Source organism: Phocoena phocoena, chromosome 10 (assembly GCF_963924675.1).
Source record: "Phocoena phocoena chromosome 10, mPhoPho1.1, whole genome shotgun sequence".
Classification (NCBI taxonomy): domain Eukaryota; kingdom Metazoa; phylum Chordata; class Mammalia; order Artiodactyla; family Phocoenidae; genus Phocoena; species Phocoena phocoena.
The window spans coordinates 3561266-3585523 of record NC_089228.1 but is presented as its reverse complement, the minus strand read 5'-3'; the positions used below and the strand labels follow the sequence as shown (position 1 = coordinate 3585523).

The following is a 24258-nucleotide window of genomic DNA, read 5'->3' as shown; positions in this document are numbered from 1 at the left end:
CCAGCCAGGGAGCTGTGGGAGCAGGGCGCGTGACTCCAAGTCTACGCCCAGCTCCTGGGCCCCCCAAGGCTGAAGTGACCAAAGGTGGGCTTCATGGCTCCTTCCCTCCAGCGGCCAGCAGGAAGCGAGGGGAGCCCCTGGTCATCTCCGACATCAAGAAAGGCAGCGTGGCGCACAGGTAGGGGAGCCCCTGGCAGGGCGGGGGGCTGGCCCACAAGGATGGGCTCGGGGCCTGCGTGTGCCAGGCTCCTTCCTGTCCCCACCCTGTTCCTGCAGGACGGGCACCCTCGAGCCAGGCGACAAGCTGCTGGCCATCGACAACATCCGCCTGGACAACTGCCCCATGGAGGACGCTGTACAAATCCTGCGCCAGTGTGAGGACCTGGTGAAGCTGAAGATCCGCAAGGATGAGGACAACTCCGGTGAGGGCCCTGACCGCTCCACCACCAGCCCCCGACCCTGCCCGCGCAGTCCAGACAGTGCCCAGCTGGCAGTCTGGGGCTCCCTGCGGCCAAGGAGGGAGCGTGGTGGGTGCCACCCAGGGGCTGCTGGTGGAGACCCCTTGAATGAGGATGCAGTGGGGTGGATGGCAGATTCCTCCCTACCCCCGGGTCTGGGCTTCTCCAAGGGCCCTTGTGAGGTTGGCTGGAGTTTGACACCAGCTTGGATCCAACAAGCCCTGCGCAAAGCTGCTGTGGGCAAATGATTGGGTGGGTTGGTGAATGGGTGGGGGTGGGAGATGTACCACTCCATGGGTGGCTGTGAGTAAGCCGAGGCTGCAAACTCAGACACATCTGAGGCTGAACAGCTGATAGGAGTGAGTGAATTGGGCTGAAGGTAAGAAAAACAATACAGTTTGGGTAGACAGAAGGAAGGGGAGAGAATCTCTTGTTCAGACGGGCAGCTGCTGCCAGCTCCTACCCTGGGAAAGAGGATCACTTGTGGGCAGCTTTCAAATTTTTTTAAGAAAAACTGGAAATCTGGGGTTTTCTTACTGTCGATATTATCATCACCACCATATCCTTGTTATTTTGTGTGGTGTGTGAAATCTTTATTATAAAATGCTGCTTCCACATTTCTGTCCTTTTTAGAATAGCTGTTTGAGTGGAAGGAGACATTTCTGGAAGCAGAAGATGGCCTCAGTTGGTGCCATCTGAAGTCCTGGCATGGGGGAATGGATGTATTAATGTGGGAGGAATGGGTGAATTAATGACTGATGGAATGTTTGAACTAATGGCTGAGGAAATAGGTGTATTAATGGCATGAAAGAATGGGTGTATTAGTGGCAAAAGGAATGGATGATATAATGGCTGAGGGAAAGGGTGGAGTAAGGGCATGAGGGAATGGCTGAATTAATGGCTGAGAGAATGGGTGAATTAATGGCTGAGGTAATGAGTGAATTAATGGCAGAGGGAATAGCTATATTAATGGCTGGAGGAATAGGTGTATGAGTGGCTGAGGGAATGTGTGTATTAGTGGCTGAGAGAGTACATGAATTAGGCTGATGGAAAGGGTGTATTAATGGCATCAGGGAATGGTTGAACTAATGGTAGAGAAAATGGGTGCATTAATGGTTGAGGGAATGGGTAAATTAATGGCAGGAGGCAATGGGTGTTTTAATGGCTGAGACAATGGGTGTATTAATGGCTGAAGGAATGGATGAAATAATGGCTGAGAAGAGTGGTGAATTAATGGAGAGGGAATGGGTAAATTAATGGCTTAGGGAATGGGTGTATTAATGGCATGAAGGAATGGGTGAATTAATGGCATGAAGGCATGGGTGAGTTAATGGCTTAGGGAAAGGCTGAATTAATGGCTGAGGGAATCTATATTAGGGCTGAGGGAATGGGTGAATTGAAGGCTGAGGGAAGGGGTGAACTAAAGGTGGAGAGAATAGGTGTTTAAATGGCAGGATGGAATGGGTGTATTAATGGCTGAGGGAATGGGTGAATTAATGGCTGAGGGAATCTTTGGATTAGAGCTGAGGGAAAGGGTGAATTAATGGCATGAGGGAATGGTTGATTACCGGGCTAAGGGAATGAGTAAACTACAGGATGAGAGAATAGGTGTTTTAATGGCATGATGGAATGGGTATATTATTGGTTGAGGCATTGGGTATATTAATGAGTTCAGGTATGGATGAGCTAATGGCTGAGGGGAGTGGTGAATTAATGGAGACGGAATGGATGAATTAAAGGCTGCAGGAATCTGTGTATTATGACTCAGGGAATGGGTAAATGAATGGCATGAGGAAATAGATGAATTAATGGCTTAGGGAATGGGTGACATAATGGTCAAGGCAATGGCTCCATAATGGCATGAGGGAATGGATGAACTAATGGCTAAGAGAATGGGTTTTTTAGGCATGAGGGAATTGGTGTATTAATGGCAGAGGGAAGAGGTGAATTAATGGCTGAGTGAATGTGTAAAGTAATGACTGAGGGAATGAGTGTATTAATGGCTGAAGGAATAAGTGAGTTAATGACTCAGGGTATGGGTGAATTAATGGCTGAGGGATTGGCTGAATTAACGGTGGAGAGAATGCCTGAATTAATGTCTCAGGGATTGTCTCAATTAATGGCTGAGGAAATGGGTGAATTAATGGATGTGGGAATGTATGTATTAGTGCATGAGGGAATTGGTGTATCAAAGGCTGAGGGAATGGCTTAAATAATGGCTGAGGATTAGAGGCTAAAGGAAAGTGTGATTGAGTGCCTGAAAGACTGGGTATATTAAGGAATGAGGCAATGGATAAACTAATGGCTCAGGGACCTGTGAACTAATGATTGAGGTAACAGTGAACTAATGGTTGAGCAAATGGGTTTATAAATGAGACAGGGAATGGGTGTATTAATGGTATGAGGGCATGGGTGGACTAATTGCTAAGAGAATGGGTGTATTAGGCATTAGGGAATCGGTGTATTAATGGTTGCAGGAATAGGTGAATTATGGCTGAGGGAATGTGTGAAGTAATGACTAAAGGAATGAGTATATTAGTGGCTGAGGGAATAGGTGAGTTAATGACTTAGAGATGGGTGAATTAATGACTGAGGGAATGCCTGAATTAATGGCTGAGAGAAAAGGTGAATTAATGGATACGGGAATGGGTGAATTAATGGACATGGGAATGCCTGTACAGTATTAAGAGCTGAGGGAATTGGTGTATCAAAGGCTGAGAGAATGGCTGTATTAATGGCTGAGGGACTAGCTGAAGTAATGGCTGGAGGAATGGATGCATTAGTGACCTAGGTTGTGGGTGTATGAGTGGCTGAGGGAATGGGTGCCGGAGTGTATGATTTAAATGAAATGGAGAGGGACTTGCCTGACAGTCCAGTGTTTAAGACTTCGCCTACCAATGCAGGGGGTGTGGGTTTGAAACCTGGTCGGGGAGCTAAGATCTCACATGCCTCGTGGCCAAAAACCAAAACATAAAACAGAAGCAATATTGTAGCAGTTTAAAAAGACCTTAAAAATGGTCATCATCAAAAAAAAATTTTTAAACAATAAAATAAAAAAATGAAATGGAGAAATGTGTGTATTAATGGCTAAGGGAATGGCTGAATTAATGGCTGAGAGAATGGTTGAGTTAGTGCTGAGAGAATGGGTGCATTGAAGGCCTAGTAAATGGGTGTATTAGTGGTTGAGGGAATGAGTGAACTAATGGCAGAGGGAATGTGTGAATTAATGCCTGAAGGACTGGGTGGATTAGTGGGTTACAGTATGGGTGAACTAAGGCGGAAAGAATGGGTGAATTAATGGTAGAGGGAATGGGTAAATTAATGGCTGAGGAAATGGATGAATTAATGGCTAGGGATGGGTGAATTAACAGACGGGTATGGGTGAATTAATGGATGGAGGAGTGTGTGTATTAATGGTTAAGGGAATTGCTGTATCAAAGGTTATGGGAATGGCTGAAATAATGGCTGAGGGATTGGCTGTATTAATGACTGACACAGCGGGTAAATTAATACCTGAGAAAATGGGTGCATTAATGGCCGAAGATGTGGGTGTATTTGTGGCTGAGAGAATGGGGGAATGGCTGAAGAAATAGTTTAATTAATGGCCGAGAGAATGTCTCAGGGATTGGCTGAATTAATGGGTGAGAAAATGGGTGCATTAGTCGCCTAGATAATGGGTGTATTACTGTTTGAGGGAATGGGTGAACTAATTTCTTAAGAAATGGGCGAATGTAGCTTATGGAATGGGTGAACTAATGGCTGATGTAATAGGTGAATTAATGCTTGGAGGAACTAGGTTCATTAGTGGCTTAGAGAATGACTGAACTTATGGCAGAAAAAAATGGGTGAATGAATGACTTACGGAAATGGTGGGTTAGTGGCTGAGCGGATGGATGAATTAATAGCTGAAGGAAAGTTTGTGTTAGGCCTGAGGGTATGCATTAATTAATGCCAAGAGGAAGTGAGTGTATTAATGGCTGAGGGAATAGATGAATTAATGGCTGAAGGAATGGGTGTATTAATGGCATGATGGAATGGGTATATTATAGATAAGGGGATAGGTGTATTAATGGCTCAGGGAATGGGTGTATTAAAGGCTCAGGGAATAGGTGAATTAATGGTTGAGGGGATGGGTAAACTAATGGCTGAGAGAATGGATAAACTAATGGCTGAGGTAGTAAGTGAACTAATTCCTAAGTTAACTAGTGAATTAATGGCTGAGGGAATGAATGAATCAATGGCTGCAGGAGGTGTGTTAGTGGCTGCAAGAATGGGTGAAACTGGATGAGAATATGGCCGGCTTAATGTTGGAGAGAATGGGTGAATTAATGGTGAGGAATGGGTGATTTAGTGGGTGAAGGATTGACTGACTTAATGGCTGAGGGAAAACTGAATAAATGGCTGAAGGAATGGGTGAATTAATGGAGGTGTGAATGAGTGAATTAGTGGATGGGGGAATGTGTGTATTAATGGTTGAGGGAATTGGTGTATCAAAGGCTTTGAGAATGGCTGAAATAATGGCTGAGGGACTGGCTGAATTAATGGCGGGGATATGGGTGAACTAACTGCTGAGTGAATGGGTGTATAGGAATAAAACAATTGGTGTATTAATGGCTGATGGAATGGGTGAATTAATGGTTGAAAGAATGTGTGCATTAGTGGCCTAGAAAATGGATGTATTAGTGGTTGAGGGAATGGTTGTATTAATGACATGAGACAATGGGTATATTACAGATGAAGGAATAGGTGTATCAATGGCTCAGGGAATGGGTGTATTAAGGGCTGAGGGATAAGGTGAATTAACAGTTGAGTTAATGGGTGAATTATTGCCTGAGGGAATGGGTGAACTAATTCCTACGGTAATCAGTAAACTAATGGATGAGGGGATGGATGAATGAATAGCTGCCGGAAGAGCTGTATTAGTGGCTGAAAGAATGGGTGAAAGAATGGGTGATAAAATGGCTGACTTAATGATGGACAGAATGGATGAATTAATGGCTGACGGAATGAGTCATAACAGCTGAGGGAATGGGTGAATTAATGTGGAGGGAATGGCTGTATTAGTGGATGAGGGAATGGGTGAACTAGTGGCATGAGGGAATGGGTACATTAATGGATTGAAGAATAGGTGTATTAATGGATGAGGGAATAGCGGAGGGAAAGGGTGAGTTAGCTGAGTGAATGGGTGTATTTGAGTCTAATGGAATGGGTGAACCAATGTCTTAGGAAATGGGTGAATGTGGCTGATGAAATGGCTGAACTAATAGCTGAGGGAATAGGTGAATTAATGCCTGAGGGAATGGTTGAATTAACACCTGAGTGTATAGGTTTATTAATGGCTGAAGGAATGGGTGAATTAAAGGCTGAGGGAGTACTGAATTAATGACTGAGAGAATGGGTGTATTAGTTGGCTAGGAAATGGGTATATTAGTGGCTGAGGGAATGGGTGAATTAATGTCTTAGGAAATGGGTGAATGTAGCTGATGGAATGGGTGGACTAACGGCTGGGGAATAGGTGAATTAATGCCTGAGGGACTGGGTGCATTAGTGCCTTAGAGAATGAGTGGAAAGACAAACGGTGGGTAGAATGAGTGAAATATGGCAGAGGGAATAGGTGAATTAATGATTTACGGAAATCGTGTATTTGTGGCTGAGAGCATGAGTGAAGTTAAGGCTGAGAGAACGGATGAATTAATAGGTAGCGGAAAGCTTGCTTGAGGGCCGAGGGAATGGGTGAGTTAATGGCATGAGGAAATGGGTGAATTAATGGCTGAGAGAATGGATATATTAATGGCTGAGGGAGTGGATATATTAATGGCTGAGGGAGTGGATATATTAATGGCTGAGGAAATGGCTGAATAGCTGAGGGAGTCTATATTAGGGCTGAGGGAATGGGTGAATTAATGGCTGAGGGAATCATTATTAGGGACAAGGGAATGGTGAATAATGGCATGAAGGAAGAGGTATGTCAGTGGCTGAGGTTTATCAACAGCAGAGGGAATGGGTGAATTAATAGCCGAAGGAATGGGTGAATTATTGCTGAGGGAATGTGTGAAGTAATGGCTGAGGGATTGGCTGAATTAATAGCTGAGAGAATGGGTGAATTAATGGGTGTGGGAATGTGTGTATTAAAGGCTGATGGAATTGGTGTATCAAAGGCTGAGAGGATGGCTGAATTAATGGCTGAGGGAATAGTTCAAGTAATGGCTGAAGGAATAAGTGAATTAAGGGCTGAGGTGGTGGGTGAATTAAAGGCTGAGGAAATGCATGTATTAGTTTTTGAGGGAATAAATGAACAATGGCTGAGCGATGGGTGTATCAATGTCATGAGGGAATGGATGTATCAGTGGCATGAGGAAATGGGTGAATTAATGGCTAAGGGAATGAGTGAATTAGTGGCTATGGAATGGGTGTATTAGCGGCTAAGGGAATGAGTAATAATGACTGAAGGAAAGGGTGTATTAATGGTTGAGGGAATGGGTAAATTAATGGCAGGAAACAATGGTTGTATTAATGCTGAGGAAATAGATGAATTAATGGCTGGGAGAATGAGTGTATTAATGGCATGAAGCACGGGTATATTAATGGGTGATGGAATGGATGAATTAATGGCTGAGAGGAGTGGTGAATTAATGGAGAGGCAATGGATGAATTAAGGGCTGAGGGAATGTGTATAAGAGCTGAAGGAAGGGGTAAATGTCATGAGGGAATGAGTGACCTAATGACTAAGGGAATGGGTGTATTAGACTGAGGGAATCGGTGTATTAATGGTGGAAGGAATAGATGAATTAATGGCTTAGGGATTGGGTGAACTTTGGCTGAGGGTATAGGTAAATTAATGGCTGAAGTAATTGGTGAATTAATGGCAAGGGAATGGGTGGATGATGGCATAAGGAAATGGCTATATTAATGCCTGTGGGAATAGATAAATTAATAGCTGAGGCAATGGTTGAATTTATGGCTACGTGAATGCATGTATTCGTTTTTGAGGAAATAAATGAACAATGGCTGAGGGATGGGTGTATCAGTATCATGAGGGAAAGGTGTATTAATGGCTGAGGGAATGGATGAATTAATGGCCGTGGGAAGAGGTCAATTAATGTTGAGGGAATGGGTGAATTTTTTTCTTGGAATTTTTGAATTTAATTTTTTATACAGCAGGTTCTTATTAGTTATCTATTTTATACATGTTAGTGTATATATGTCAATCCCAATCTCCCAATTCATACCACCACCACCACCACCACCCGCCACTTTCCCCTGCTTGGTGTCCAAACGTTTGTTCCCTACATCTGTGTCTGTATTTCTGCCCTGCAAACCGGATCATCTATACCATTTTTCTAGGTTCCACATATATGAGTTAATATACGATATTTGTTTTTCCCTTTCTGACTTACTTCACTCTGTATGACAGTCTCTAGATCCACCCACATCTCTACAAATGACCCAGTTTCTTTCCGTTTTATGGCTGAGTAATATCCCATTGTATATATGTGCCACATCTTCCTTATCCATTCGTCTAAATATCCTAAATATTGATGGGCATTTATGTTGCTTCCATGACCTGGCTGTTGTAAACAGTGCTGCAGTGAACCTTGGGATGCATGTGTCTTTTTGAATTATGGTTTCCTCTGGGTGTATGCCCAGTAGTGGGTTTGCTGGGTCATAAGGTAATTCTATTTTTAGTTTTTTAAGGAACCTCCATACTGTTCTCCATAGTGGCTGTATCAATTTACATTCCCACCAACAGTGCAAGAGGGTTCCCTTTTCTCCACACCCTCTCCAGCATTTGTTGTTTGTAGATTTTCTGATGATGCCTAGTCTAACTGGTGTGAGGTGATACCTCATTGTAGTTTTGATTTGCATTTCTCTAATAATTAGTGAGGCTGAGCAGCTTTTCATTTGCTTCTTGGCCATCTATCTGTATGTCTTCTTTGGAGAAATGTCTGTTTAGGATTTCTGGCCCATTTTTGGATTTGGTTGTTTGTTTTTTTAATATTGAGCTGCATGAGCTGTTTATATATTTTGGAGATTAATCCTTTGTCTGTTGATTCATTTGCAAATATTTTCTCCCATTCTGAGGGTTGTCTTTTGGTCTTGTTTATGGTTTCCTTTGCTGTGCAAAAGCTTTGAAGTTTCATTAGGTCCCATTTGTTTATTTTTGTTTCTATTTCCATTACTCTAAGAGGTGGATCAAAAAAGTTCTTGCTGATCTTGAGAATGAAAAACGGAGCTGGAGGAATCAGGCTTCCTGACTTCAGACTATACTACAAAGCTACAGTAATCAAGACAGTATGGTACTGGCACAAAAACAGAAATATAGATCAATGGAACAGGATAGAAAGCCCAGAGATAAACCCATGCACATATGGTTACCTTATCTTTGATAAATGAGGCAGGAATGTACAGTGGAGAAAGGACAGCCTCTTCAATAAGTGGTGCTAGGAAAACTGGACAGGTACATCTAAAAATATGAGATTAGAGCACTCCCTAATACCATACACAAAAATAAGCTCAAAATGGATTAAAGACCTAAATATAAGGCCAGAAACTATCAAACTCTTAGAGGAAAACATAGGCAGAACACTCTATGACATAAATCACAGCAAGATCCTTTTTGACTCACCTTCTAGAGAAATGGAAATAAAAACAAAAATAAACAAATGGGACCTAATGAAACTTCAAAGCTTTTGCACAGCAAAGGAAACCATAAACAAGACCAAAAGACAACCCTCAGAATGGGAGAAAACATTTGCAAATGAAGAAACTGACAGAGGACTAATCTCCAAAATTTACAAGCAGCTCATGCAGCTCAGTATCAAAAAAACAAACAACTCTATCCAAAAATGGGCAGAAGAACTAAATAGACATTTCTCCTAAGAAGATATACAGATTGCCAAGAAACACATGAAAGAATGCTCAACATCATTAATCATTAGAGAAATGCAAATCAAAACTATAATGAGGTATCATCTCACACCAGTCAGAATGGCCATCATCAAAAAATCTAGAAACAATAAATGCTAGAGAGGGTTGGAGAAAAGGGAAACCTCTTGCACTACTGGTGGGAATGTGAATTGGTACAGCCACTATGGAGAACAGTATGGAGGTTCCTTAAAAAACTACAAATAGAGCTACCATATGACCCAGCAATCCCCCTACTGGGCATATACCCTGAGAAAACCATAATTCAAAAAGACTTATGCATCCCAATGTTCATTGCAGCTCTATTTACAATAGCCAGGAGATGGAAACAACCTAAGTGTCCATCGACAGATGAATGGATAAAGAAGCTGTGGCACATATATACAATGGAATATTACTCAGCCATAAAAAGAAACGAAATTGAGTTATTTGTAGTGAGGTGGATGGACCTAGAATCTGTCATACAGAGTGAAGTAAGTCAGAAAGAGAAAGACAAATACCGTATGCTAACACATATATATGGAATCTAAGGGGGAAAAATGTCATGAATAACCTAGAGGTAAGACAGGAATAAAGACACAGACCTACTAGAGAATGGACTTGAGGATATGGGGAGGGGGAAGGGTAAGCTGTGATAAAGTGAGAGAGTGGCATGGACATATATACACTACCAATCGTAAAATAGATAGCTAGTGGGAAGCAGCCACATAGCACAGGGAGATCAGCTCAGTGCTTTGTGACCACCTAGAGGGGTGGGGTAGGGAGGGTGGGAGGGAGGGAGACACGAGAGGGAAGAGATATGGGAACATATGTATATGTATAACTGACTCACTTTGTTATAAAGCAGAAACTAATACACTATTGTAAAGCAATTATACTCCAATAAAGATGTTTAAAAAAAAGCATGGAAGAATGCTAAACAATGAGTTTAAACAATTAAAGCAGCTAAAACTGGGGGTGGGGGAGATCTTGCTGTGATCTGTGTCAAAGAGTGTTCTTCCTATGTTTTCCTCTAAGAGTGTTATAGTGTCCGGTCTTACATTTAGGTCTCGAATCCATTTTGAGTTTATTTTTGTGTATGGTGTTAGGGAGTGTTCTAATTTCATTCTTTTACATGGAGCTGTCCAGTTTTCCCAGCACCACTTATTGAAGAGGCTGTCCTTTCTCCACTGTACATTCCTGCCTCCTTTGTCGTAGATTAGCTGACCCTAGGTGTGTGGGTTTATCTCTGGGCTTTCTATCCTGTTCCAATGATCTATCTTTCTGTTTTTGTGCCAGTACCATACTGTCTTGATTACTGTAGCTTTGTAGTATAGTCTGAAGTCAGGGAGCCTGATTCCTCCAGCTCCGTTTTTCGTTCTCAAGATTGCTTTGGCTATTCGGGGTCTTTTGTGTTTCCATACAAATTGTGAAATTTTTCGTTCCAGTTCTGTGAAAAATGCCAGTGGTAGTTTGATAGGGATTGCATTGAATCTGTAGATTGCTTTGGGTAGTAGAGTCATTTTCACAATGTTGATTCTTCCAATCCAAGGACATGGTATATCTCTCCATCTATTTGTATCATCTTTCATTTCTTTCATCAGTGTCTTATAATTTTCTGCATACAGGTCTTTTGTCTCCTTAGGTAGGTTTATTCCTAGATATTTTATTCTTTTTGTTGCAATGGTAAATGGGGATGTTTTCTTGATTTCACTTTCAGATTTTTCATCATTAATGTATAGGAATGCCAGAGATTTCTGTGCATTAATTTTGTATCCTGCTACTTTACCAAATTCACTGATTAGCTCTAGTAGTTTTCTTGTAGCCTCTTTAGGATTCTCTATGTAGAGTATCATGTCATCTGCAGACAGTGACAGCTTTACTTCTTCTTTTCCGATTTGAATTTCTTTTATTTCCTTTTCTTCTCTGACTGCTGTGGCTAAAACTTCCAAAACTGTGTTGAATAGGAGTGGTGAGAGTGGGCAACCTTGTCTTGTTCCTGATCTTAGTGGAAATGCTTTCAGTTTTTCACCATTGAGGATGATGTTGGCTGTGGGTTTGTCATATATGGCCTTTATTATGTTGAGGAAAGTTCCCTCTATGCCTACTTTCTGCAGGGTTTTTATCATAAATGGGTGTTGAATTTTGTCAAAAGCTTTCTCTGCATCTATTGAGATGATCATATGGTTTTTCTCCTTCAATTTGTTAATATGGTGTATCATGTTGATTGATTTGCATATATTGAAGAATCCTTGCATTCCTGGAATAAACCCCACTTGATCATGGCGTATGATCCTTTTAATGTGCTGTTGGATTCTGTTTGCTAGTATTTTGTTGAGGATTTTTGCATCTATGTTCATCAGTGATATTGGCCTGTAGTTTTCTTTCTTTGTGACATCCTTGTCTGGTTTTGGTATCAGGGTGATGGTGGCCTCGTAGAATGAGTTTGGGAGTGTTCCTCCCTCTGCTATATTTTGGAAGAGTTTGAGAAGGATAGGTGATAGCTCTTCTCTAAATGTTTGATAGAATTCGCCTGTGAAGCCATCTGGTCCTGGGCTTTTGCTTGTTGGAAGATTTTTAATCACAGTTTCAATTTCAGTGCTTGTGATTGGTCTGTTCATATTTTCTCTTTCTTCCTGGTTCAGTCTTGGCAGGTTGTGCCTTTCTAAGAATTTGTCCATTTCTTCCAGGTTGTCCATTTTATTGGCATAGAGTTGCTTGTAGTAATCTCTCATGATCTTTTGTATTTCTGCAGTGTCAGTTGTTACTTCTCCTTTTTCATTTCTAATTTTATTGATTTCAGTCTTCTCCCTTTTTTTCTTGATGAGTCTGGCTAATGGTTTATCAATTTTGTTTATCCTTTCAAGGAACCAGCTTTTAGTTTTATTGATCTTTGCTATCATTTCCTTCATTTCTTTTTCATTTATTTCTGATCTGATTTTTATGATTTCTTTCCTTCTGCTAACTTTGGGGTTTTTTTGTTCTTCTTTCTCTAATTGCTTTAGGTGCAATGTTAGGTTGTTTATTCGAGATGTTTCCTGTTTCTTAAGGTAGGATTGTATTGCTATAAACTTCCCTCTTAGAACTGCTTTTGCTGCATCCCATAGATTTTGAGTCGTTGTGTCTCCATTGTCATTTGTTTCTAGGTATTTTTTGATTTCCTCTTTGAGTTTTTCAGTGATCACTTCGTTATTAAGTAGTGTATTGTTTAGCCTCCATGTGTTTGTATTTTTTACAGATCTTTTCCTGTAATTGATATCTAGTCTCATAGCGTTGTGGTCGGAAAAGATACTTGATACAATTTCAATTTTCTTAAATTTACCAAGGCTTGATTTGTGACCCAAGATATGATCTATCCTGGAGAATGTTCCATGAGCACTTGAGAAAAATGTGTATTCTGTTGTTTTTGGATGGAATGTCCTATAAATATCAATTAAGTCCATCTTGTTTAATGTATCATTTAAAGCTTGTGTTTCCTTATTTATTTTCATTTTGGATGATCTGTCGATTGGTGAAAGTGGGGTGTTAAAGTCCCCTACTATGAATGTGTTACTGTCGATTTCCCCTTTTATGGCTGTTAGTATTTGCCTTATGTATTGAGGTGCTCCTATGTTGGGTGCATAAATATTTACAATTGTTATATCTTCTTCTTGGATCGATCCCTTGATCGTTATGTAGTGTCCTTCTTTGTCTCTTCTAATAGTCTTTATTTTAAAGTCTATTTTGTCTGATATAAGAATTGCTACTCCAGCTTTCTTTTGGCTTCCATTTGCAAGAAATACCTTTTTCTATCCCCTTTCAGTCTGTATGTGTCTCTAGGTCTGAAGTGGGCCTCTTGTAGACAGCAAATATATGCGTCTTGTTTTTGTATCCATTCAGCCAATCTGTGTCTTTTGGTGGGAGCATTTAGTCCATTTACATTTAAGGTAATTATCGATATGTATGTTCCCATTCCCATTTTCTTAATTGTTTTGGGTTCGTTATTGTAGGTCTTTTCCTTCTTTTGTGTTTCTTGCCTAGAGAAGTTCCTTTAGCCGTTGTTGTGGAGCTGGTTTGGTGGTGCTGAACTCTCTCAGCTTTTGCTTGTCTGTAAAGGTTTTAATTTCTTCATCAAATCTGAATGAGATCCTTGCTGGGTAGAGTAATCTTGGTTGCAGGTTTTTCTCCTTCAACACTTTCAATATGTCCTGCCACTCCCTTCTGGCTTGCAGAGTTTCTGCTGAAAGATCAGCTGTTAACCTTATGGGGATTCCCTTGTGTGTTATTTGTTGTTTTTCCCTTGCTGCTTTTAATATGCTTTCTTTGTATTTAATTTTTGACAGTTTGATTAATATGTGTCTTGGCGTATTTCTCCTTGGATTTATCCTGTATGGGACTCTCTGTGCTTCCTGGACTTGATTAACTATTTCCTTTCCCATATTAGGGAAGTTTTCAACTATAATCTCTTCAAATATTTTCTCAGTCCCTTTCTTTTTCTCTTCTTCTTCTGGAACCCCTATAATTCGAATGTTGGTGCGTTTAATGTTGTCCCAGAGGTCTCTGAGACTGTCCTCAGTTCTTTTCATTCTTTTTTCTTTATTCTGCTCTGCAGTAGTTATTTCCACTATTTTATCTTCCAGGTCACTTATCCATTCTTCTGCCTCAGTTATTCTGCTATTGATCCCATCTAGAGTATTTTTCATTTCATTTATTGTGTTGTTCATCATTGTTTGTTTCATCTTTAGTTCTTCTAGGTCCTTGTTAACTGTTTCTTGCATTTTGTCTCTTCTATTTCCAAGATTTTGGATCATCTTTACTATCATTATTCTGAATTCTTTTTCAGGTAGACTGCCTATTTCCTCTTCATTTGTTAGGTCTGGTGGGTTTTTATCTTGCTCCTTCATCTGCTGTATTTTTCTGTCTTTTCATTTTGCTTATCTTACTGTGTTTGGGGTCTCCTTTTTGCAGGCTGAAAGTTCGTAGTTCCTGTTGTTTTTAGTGTCTGTCCCCAGTGGCTAAGGTTGGTTCAGTGGGTTGTGTAGGCTTCCTGGTGGAGGGTACTAGTGCCTGTGTTCTGGTGGATGAGGCTGGATCTTGTCTTTCTGGTGGGCAGGTCCACATCTGGTGGTGTGTTTTGGGGTGTTTATAGACTTAGTATGATTTGGGGCAGCCTCTCTGCTAATGGGTGGGGTTGTGTTCCTGTCTTGCTAGTTGTTTGGCATAGGATGTCCAGCACTGTAGCTTGCTGGTCGTTGAGTGAAGCTGGGTGCTGGCGTTGAAATAGATCTCTGGGAGATTTTCGCCGTTTGATATTATGTGCAGCTGGGAGGCCTCTTGTGGACCAGTGTCCTGAAGTTGGCTCTCCCACCTCAGAGGCACAGCACTAACTCCTGGCTGCAGCACCAAGAGCCTTTCATCCACAGGGCTCCTTAATTTGGGATGATTCGTTGTCTATTCAGGTATTCCACAGATGCAGGGTACATCAAGTTGATTGTGGAGCTTTAATCCGCTGCTTCTGGGGCTGCTGGGAGAGATTCCCTTTCTCTTCTTTGTTCTTACAGCTCCCAGGGGCTCAGCTTTGGATTTGGCCCCGCCTGTGCGTGTAGGTCGCCGGAGGGCGTCTGTTCTTTGCTCAGACAGGACGGGGTTAAAGGAGCCGCTGATTCGGAGGCTCTGGCTCACTCAGGCCGGGGGGGTAGGGAGGGTCACGGAGTGCGGGGCAGGCCTGCGGCGGCAGAGGCCGGTGTGACGTTGCACCAGCCTGCGGCGCGCCGTGCGTTCTCCCGGGGGAGCTGTCCCTGGATCTCGGGACCCTGGCAGTGGCGGGCTGCACAGGCTTCCCGGAAGGGGGGTGTGGATAGTGACCTGTGTTCGCACACAGGCTTCTTGGTGGCGGCAGCAGCGGCCTTTAGCGTCTCATGTCTGTCTCTGGGGTCCGCGCTTTTAGCCACGGCTCGCGCCCGTCTCTGGAGCTCCTTCAAGCAGTGTTCTTAATCCCCTCTCCTCGCGCACCAGGAAATAAAGAGGGAAGAAAAAGTCTCTTGCCTCTTCGGCAGGTCCAGACTCTTCCCCGGACTCCCTCCCGGCTAGCCGCGGTGCACTAACACCCTGCAGGCTGTGTTCACGCCGCCAACCCCAGTCCTCTCCCGGTGCTCCGGCTGAAGCCGGAGCCTCAGCTCCCCGACCCGCCCGCCCCAGCGGGTGAGCAGACAAGCCTCTCGGGCTGGTGAGTGCCAGTTGGCCCTGATCCTCTGCGCTGGAATCTCTCCTCTTTGTCCTCCGCACCCCTGTTGCTCTTCTCCGCGGCTCCGAAGCTCCCCCACTCCGCCACCCGAAGTCTCCGCCCGCGAAGGGGCTTCCTAGTGTGTGGACACTTTTCTTCCTTCACAGCTCCCTCCCGCTGGTGCAGGACCCGTCCCTATCCTTTTGTCTCTGTTTATTTTTTTCTTTTGCCCTAACCAGGTACGTGGGGGGTTTCTTGCCTTTTGGGAGGTCTGAGGTCTTCTGCCAGCGTTCAGTAGGTGCTCTGTAGGAGTTGTTCCACGTATAGATGTATTTCTGGTGTATCTGTGGGGAGGAAGGTGATCTTCGCGTCTTACTCTTCCGCCATCTTCCCGCTGTCCTTCTGTAGGTCCTTTTCTTATCTTGTGTTTCCCACTTAGAGAAGTTCCTTTAGCACTTGTTGTAGAGGTGGTTTGGTGGTGCTGAATTCTCTTAGCTTTTCTTGTCTGTGAAACTTTTGATTTCTCCATCGAATCTGAAAGAAATCCTTGCCAGGTAGAGTAATCTTGGTTGTAGGTTCTTCCCTTTCATCACTTTAAATATATCATGCCACTCCCTTCTGGCTTCTAGAGTTTCTGCTGAGAAATCAGCTGTTAACTTTATGGGAGTTCCCTTGTATGTTATTTGTCATTTTTCCTTTGTTTCTTTCAGTAATTTTTCTTTGTCTTTAATTTTTGTCAATTTGATTACTATGTGTCTCAGCATGTTTCTCCTTGGGTTTATCCTGCCTGGGATTCTCTGCATTTCCTGGACTTGGGTGGCTATTTCCTTTCCCATGTTAGGGAAGTTTTCAACTATAATCTCTTCAAATGTTTTCTCGGGTCCTTTCTCTCTCTCTTCTCCTTCTGGGACACTTATAATGCGAATGTTGTTGCGTTTAATGTTGTCCCAGAGGTCTCTTAGGCTGTCTTCATTTCTTTTCATTCTTTTTTCTTTATTCTGTTCCACAGCAGTGAATTTCACCATTCTGTCTTCCAGGTCACTTATCCATTCTGCCTCAGTTATTCTGCTATTGATTCCTTCCAGTGTATTTTTCATTTCAGTCATTGTATTGTTCATCTCTGTTTGTTTGTTCTTTAATTCTTCTAGGTGTTTGTTCTTTAATTCTTCTAGGTCTTTGTTAAACATTTCTTGCATCTTCTGAATCTTTGCTCCATTCTTTTTCTGAGGTCCTGGATCATCTTCACTATCATCATTCTGAATTCTTTTCCTGGAAGGTCGCCTATCTCCACTTCATTTAGTTGTTTCTCTGCGGGTTTTATCTTGTTCCTTCATCTGGTACAAAGTCCTCTGCCTTTTCCTTATGTCTATCTTTCGGTGAATGTGGTTTTCGTTCCACAGGCTGCAGAATTGTAGTTCTTCTTGCTTCTCCTGTCTGCCCTCTGGTGGATGAGGCTATCTAAGAAGCTCGTGCAACCTTCCTGATGGGAGGGACTCGAGAATGGGTGAATTAACGGCAATAGGAAATGGCTGTATTAATGCCTGTGGGAATAGATAAATTAATGGCTGAGGCAACGTGTGAATTTATGGCTGTGTGAAGGCATGTATTATTTTTTGAGGAAATAAACAATGGCTGAGTGTTGGGTGTATCATTCTCACGAGGGAATGGTGTATTAATGGCTGAGGGAATGGATGAATTGATGGCTTAGGGAATGGGTGAATAAATGGCTGAGAGAATGGTTGCATTAGTGGCTGAAAAATTGGTGTATTAGTGGTTGAGGGATGGGTGAACTACTGTCTTAGGAAATGGGTGAATGTGGCCGTCAGAATGGGTGAACTAATGGCTGAGGGAATAGATGAATTAATGCCTGAGGAACTGGGTGCATTAGTGGTAATAAGTTTACTTATTGGACAATAAGTAAACTAATGGCAGAAAGAATGGGTGAATTAATGGCAGAAGTAATGGGTGAATTAATGACTTCGGGAAATGATGTATTGATGGCTGAGAGAATGGGAGAACTAATGGCTGAGAGAATGGATGTATTAATAGCTGACAAAAAGTTTGTATTAGGACTGATGGCTTGTGTGAATTAATGATATGAGGAAATGGGTATATTAATGGCTGAGGGAATGTGTGAAGTAATGGCTGAGGGAATGAGTGTATTAATGGCTGAGGGAATAGGTGAGTTAATGACTGAGGGAATGGGCAAATTAATGGCTGAGAGATTGGCTGGTTTAATGTCTGAGAGAATACCAGAATTAATGGCTGATGGAAAGAGTGAATTAATGGATGCAGGAATGGGCGAATAAATGGATGTGGGGGTTGTGTGTTAATGGCTGATAGAATTGGTGTATCCAAGGCTGAAGGAATGACTGAGGGAATAATTGAATAACAACTAAAGGAATGGGTGAATTATTGGCTGAGGGAATGGGTGAATTAGTGGCTGAGGGAATGAGTGAAATAATGACATAGGAAATGGGTAAACTAATGGCCAAGCTAATGACTCTATTAATGGCATGAGGGAATGGAAGAACAAATTGCTGAGGGAATAGGTGTATTAGTGGCTAAGGAATGGGTGAATTAACGTCTGAGTGCAAGGGTGTATTAATGGTTGAGGGAATGGGTGAAAGGATGGCAGGAGGCAATGTGTGTATTAATGACTGAGGGAATGGGTGAATTAATGCCTGAGAGAATGGGTGTACTAATGGATGAGGGAAGGGGTAAACTAATGGTTGAAGGAATGGGTGTATTATTGTCATAAGGGAATGGATATATAATGGCTGTGGGAATGGGTGAATTAATGGCTGAGAGGAGTGATGAATTACGGCATGAGGAAATGTGTGTATTAATGGCTGAGGCAATAGATGAATTAATGACTGAGGGAATGGGTGTATTAATGGCATGTGGGAATGGGTATATTAATGGATGAAGGAAAGGGTGTATCAATGGCTGATAGAATATGTGAACTCATCGGTGAGCGGAGGGGTGTATTAGGCATGAGAAATTGGTGTAAAAATGGCTGAGGGTGTAGATGAATTAATGGCTGAGAGAATGACTGAATTAATGATTTCAGGATTGGCTGAATTATGGGCTGAGGGAATGTCTGAATTAATGCCTGAGGATCTGGTTGCATTAATGCCTTGGACAACGAGTAAACTAATGACAGAAAGAATGGGTGAATTAATGACTTCCAGAAATGGTGTATTGGTGGCTGAGAGAATGGGTGAACTAATGGCTGAGTGAATGGATGTATTAATAGCTGACAGAAAATTTGTATTAGGGCTGACAGATTGCGTGAATTAATGGCATGAAATGGGTATATTAATGGCTGAGAAATGGGTGAATCATGGCTGAGGGAAAGGGTGTTTTAATGGCTCAGGGAATAGCTGAGATAGTAGGTGAATTTATGGTGAAGGGGTTGGGTGACTTAATGGCTGAGGGAATAGGTGAACTATGGCTGAGGGAAAGGGAGAAATAATGACTGAGGAAGTGGGTATATTAGTCCCTGGGGTAAGGGGTGTATTAATAGCTGAGGATATGGATGAATTAATGGCTGGGGGAATGCGTGTTTTAAACACTGAGGGTATCCATAAACTAATGTCTGAGGGAATCTGTGAAGTAATAATGGAGAGAATGGTGAACTAATGGCTGACAGAATGGAAGTATTGATAGCTGACAGAAAGGTTGTATTAGGACTGAAGGATTGCATGAATTAATGGCATGAGGAAATGGGTGTATTAATGGCTGAGGGAATGGGTGAAATAATGGCTGAGGGAATGGGTAAATTAATGGATGGTGGGGATGTGTGTATTAATGGTTGCGGGAACAGGTGTTTGAAAGGCTGAGGGAATGGTTGAATACTGGCTAAAGGGAAGGGAGAATCAGTGGCTAAGGGAATGAGTGACTTGACAACTGAAGGGATTGGTGATTTAAATGCAGATGGAATGGGTGTACTAATGACTGAGGGATTAGCTGAATTACTGGCTGAGGATATGGGTGAACTAATCAGTGACTGAATGGGTATATTAGGCTTAAAAGTATTGGTGTATAAATGACTGAGGGAATGGGTGAAATAATGGCTGAGGGAATAGGTGAGTTAATGACTGAGGAAATGGGTAAATTAATGGATGGGGGGATGTGTGTATTAATGGTTGCGGTAACTGGTGTTTCAAAGGCTGAGGGAATGGTTGAGTAATGGCTAAAGGAAAGGGGCAATCTGGCTGAGGCAATAAATGTAATGACAGCTGAAGGAATTGGTGATTTAAATGTGGATGGAATGGGTGTATTAATGGCTGAGGGAATGATTGAATAATAGCTGAGGCAAAGGGTGAAATAATCGCTGAATTAACAGGTGAAGTAATGGCATGAGGGAATGGATGTGTTAATGGCTGAGGGAATGGGTGAACTAATCGCTGAGGGGATGGATGTATTAGACCTGTGGGAATTGGTGTATAAATGGCTGAAGGTATAGGTGAATTAATGGCGGAAAGAGACTTGGTGAATTCATGGCTGAAGGGAAGGGTGAATGAAAAGCTAAGGGATTGCCTGAATTCATGGCTGAGGGATGGGTGAATTAACAGATGAAATAATGTGTGTTTTAATGGTTGAGGGAATTGGTGTATTGAAGGCTGGGGGGAATGGCTGAAGTAATGGCTGAGGTTGGGTGAAGTAATTGCTGAGGGAATTGGTGTATTAGGAAAGAAAGAATTGGTGTATTATTGGCTGATGGAATGGGTGAATTAATGGCTGAGGGATTGCCTGAATTAATGGCTAAGGAAATGGATAAGTAATGGATGGGGGAGTGTGGTATTAATGGTTGAGGGAATTGGTATATCAAATGCTTTGTGAATGACCGAAATAATGCCGAGGGATTGGCTGAATTAATGGCTGAAAGAATGCCTGAAGGAATGGTTGAAATAATAACTGAAGGAATGGGTGAACTCATTGCATTAGGTTGGGGTAAAATAATGGCTGAGCTAATGAGTGAACTAATCACTGAAGGGATGGGTGTATTAATGGCTGAGAGAATGGGGGAAAGGCTGAAGAAATAGTATAATTAATGGCCGAGAGAATGTCTCAGACATTGGCTGAATTAGTGGGTGACAGAATGGGTGAATTAATAATTGAGAGAATGGGTGCACTAGTCGCCTAGAAAATGGGTATATTACAATTTGAGGGGATGGGTGAACTAATTTTTTAGGAAGTGGGTGAATGTGGCTGATGGACTGGGTGAACTAATGGCTGAGGTAATAGGTGAATTAATGCCGGAAGGACTGGGTGCATTAGTGGCTTAGAGAATGACTGAACTAACGGCAGAAAGAATGGGTGAATTAGGACTTCGCTGGTGGCGCAGTGGTTAAGAATCCGCCTGCCAGTGTGGGACACGTGGGTTCGAGCCCTGGTCCGGGAAGATCCCACATGCCGCGGAGCTACAATGCCCATGCACCACAGCTGCTGAGCCTGCACTCTAGAGCCCGAACGCCACAACTACTGAGGTCTAAGCGCCACACCTACTGAGGCCCGTGCGCCTGGAGCCCGAGCTCCCCAACAAGAGGAACCACGGCGATGAGAAGCCCACTCACCGCAACGAAGAGTGGCCCCCACTTGCCGCAACTACAGAAAGCCTGTGCGCAGCAACAAAGACCCAAAGCAGCCAAAAATAAAACTAATTAATTAATTAGTTTTTAAAAATAGCTGATAGAAAGTTGGTATTAGGGCTGAGGGTATTTGTTAATTAATTCCATGAGGAAATGGGTGTATTAATGGCTGAGGGAATTGATGAAAAATGACTGAAGGAATGGGTGTATTATAGGTAAGGCAATAGGTGTATTAATGGCTGAGGGATAAGGTGAATTAATAGTTGAGTTAATGGGTGAATTATTGCCTGAGGGTATGGGTGAATTAATGGCTGAGGAAATGGATGAACTAAAGGCTGAGGGAATGGGTGAATTTTGGCTGAGGGAGTGGGTGAACTACTCCTAACAGAATTAGTGAATTAATGGCTGAAGGAATGGATAAATGAATAGCTGCAGAATAAGTGTATTAGTGGCTGAAAGAATGGGTGAAATAATGGAAGAGAAAATGGCTTACTTAATGGTGATGAGTATGGCTGAATTAATGGCTGAGGGAATGGCTTAGTTAAATAGCTGAGGGAAACCGGTGAGTTAATGACTGAATGAATGGGAGTATTAGAGTTTAAGGGAACAGGGGAACTAGTGGGTGAACTAAGTCGTAGGAAATTGGTGAATGTGGCTGATGGAATGGGTGGTGTAAGGGCTGAGGGAATAAGTGAATTAATGCGTGGGGGATGGGTGAATTAATGGCTGAGGGAATAGGTGAATTAACGCCTGGGGGAGTGGGTGAATTAATGGCTGAGCTAATGACTATTAATGAGGGAATGGGTGAACAAATCACTGAGGGAATAGGTGAATTAAGGTATAGGTGAAATAAGGGCTGAGGGAATAGCTGAATTAATGCCTGGGGGAATGGGTGAATTAATGGCTGAAGGTATAGGTGAATTAATAGGTGACGGTATAGGTAGGTGAATTAATGGCTGAGGGAATGGGGAATTAAAGGCTGAGGGATGGGATGAATTAATGAATGAGGGATTGACTTAATTAATGGTTTAGGGAATGCCTGAATTAATGGCTAAGGGAATAGGTCAATTATGGAGGCCTGAATAGGTAATAAAAGAATCAGGGAATCTGTATTAATGGTTGAGGGAATTGGTGTATCAAAGGCTAAGTAAATGGCTGAATTAATGGCTGAGGGACTGGCTGAATTAATGGATTAGGGATTGGCTGAATTATTGGCTGAGGGAATGTCTGAATTAATGTCTGAAGGAACGAGTAAAATAATGGATGGGGGATATATGTATTAATGGCTAAAGGAATAGGTGATTTAATGACTCAGGTAATGGGTGAATTAATGGCTGAGGGGTGGGCTGAATTAATGGCTACGGGAAAGGGTGAATTAAAGGCAGAGGGAATGTGTATAGGGCTGAGGGAATGGGTAAATTAATAGCATGCGGAAATGGGTGTATTAATGGCTGAGGAAATGGGTGAATTAATGGCCGAGCTAATGACTATTAATGAGGGAATGGGTGTATTAATGACTAAGGAATGGGTGAATTAATGGCTGAGAGGAGTGGTGAATTAGGGCATGAGGAAATGTGTGTATTAATGGCCGAGGCAATAGATGCATTAATGACAGAGGGAATTGCTGTATTAATGGTATGAGGGGATGGGTATATTAATGGATGAAGAAATGGGTGTATCAATGGTTGAGAAAATGTGTGAATCAATTCCTGAGGGGATGGGTGTATTAGGCATAAGGAAATTGGTGTAAAAATGTCTGAGGTTCTAAGTGAATTAATGGCTGAGAGAATGGCTGAATTAATGAATTCGGGATTGGATAAATTATTGGCTGAGGGAATGTCTGAATTAATGTCTGAGGGAATGGGTAAATTAAGGGATGGAGGATGTGTGTATTAGTGGTTGTGGGAACTGGTGTTTCAAAGGCTGAGGGAGTGGTTGAGTAATGGTTAAAGGGAAGGGAGAATCAGTGGCTGATGGAATGAGTGAATTAACAGCTGAAGGAATTGGTGATTTAAATGCAGATGGAATGGGTGTATTAATGGCTGAGGGATTAGCTGAATTAATAGCTGAGGATATGGGTGAACTAATCAGTGACCGAATGGGTAGGTATATGAGGCATAAAAGTATTGGTGTATTAATGACTGAGGGAATGGGTGTAATAATGGCAGAGGGATTGGCTGAATTAATGACTGAGGGAATGGGTGAATAAGTGACTGAGAGAACGGTTGCAATAGTGGCTGAAAAATTGGTATATTAGTGGTTGAGGGAATGGGTGAACTAATGTCAGGAAATGGGTGAATATGGCTGTCAGAATGGGTGCACTAATGGCTGAGAAAATGGGTGAATCAATCCCTGAGGAACTAGGTGCATTAGTGGCTTAGAGAGTGAGTGAACTAATGGCAGAAAGAATGTGTGAATTAATGGCAGGGGTAATGGGTGAATTAATGACTTCCTCAAATGGTATATTGGTGGCTGAGAGAACCGGGTAAACTAATGGCTGAGAGAATGTATGTATTAATAGCTGACGAAAAGGTATTAGGACTGATGGATTGCATGAATTAATGGCATGAGGAAATGGGTATATTAATGGCTGAGAAATGGGTGATTTCATGACTGAGGGGATGTGTGAAGTAATGGCTGAGGAAATGAATGTATTAGTGGCTTAAGGAATGGATGAATTGATGGCTGAGGGAATGGGTGAATAAATGGCTGAGAGAATGGTTGCATTAGTGGCTGAAAATTGGTGTATTAGTGGTTAATACCTTAGGAAATGGTAATTAGTGGTAATGCCTTAGGAAATGGGTGAATATGGCTGTCAGAATGGGTGAACTAATGGCTGAGGGAATAGATGAATTAATGCCTGAGGAACTGGGTGCATTAGTGGTTTGGACAATAAGTAAACTAATGGCAGAAAGGATGGGTGAATTAATGGCACAAGTAATGGGTGAATTAATGACTTCGGGAAATGGTGTACTGATGGCTGAGAGAATGGGAGAACTAATGGCTGGGGGAATAGGTGTATTAATAGCTGACGAAAAGTTTGTATTAGGATTGACAGCTTGTGTGAATTAATGACATGAGGAAATGGGTATATTAA

The 24258-nt window shown here is 42.2% G+C and overlaps 1 protein-coding gene across 1 annotated transcript in view; it reads left to right on the top strand.

The window, feature by feature from the left end:
- GRIP2 (glutamate receptor interacting protein 2) overlaps window positions 1-24258 on the top strand; it is a 70003-nt gene that overhangs the window by 21755 nt on the left and 23990 nt on the right. Inside the window, exons 15-16 of the mRNA XM_065884813.1 lie at window positions 112-178; window positions 277-422. Of these exons, the coding sequence (XP_065740885.1) occupies window positions 112-178; window positions 277-422 (213 nt within the window). The remainder of the gene's footprint in view (window positions 1-111; window positions 179-276; window positions 423-24258) is intronic.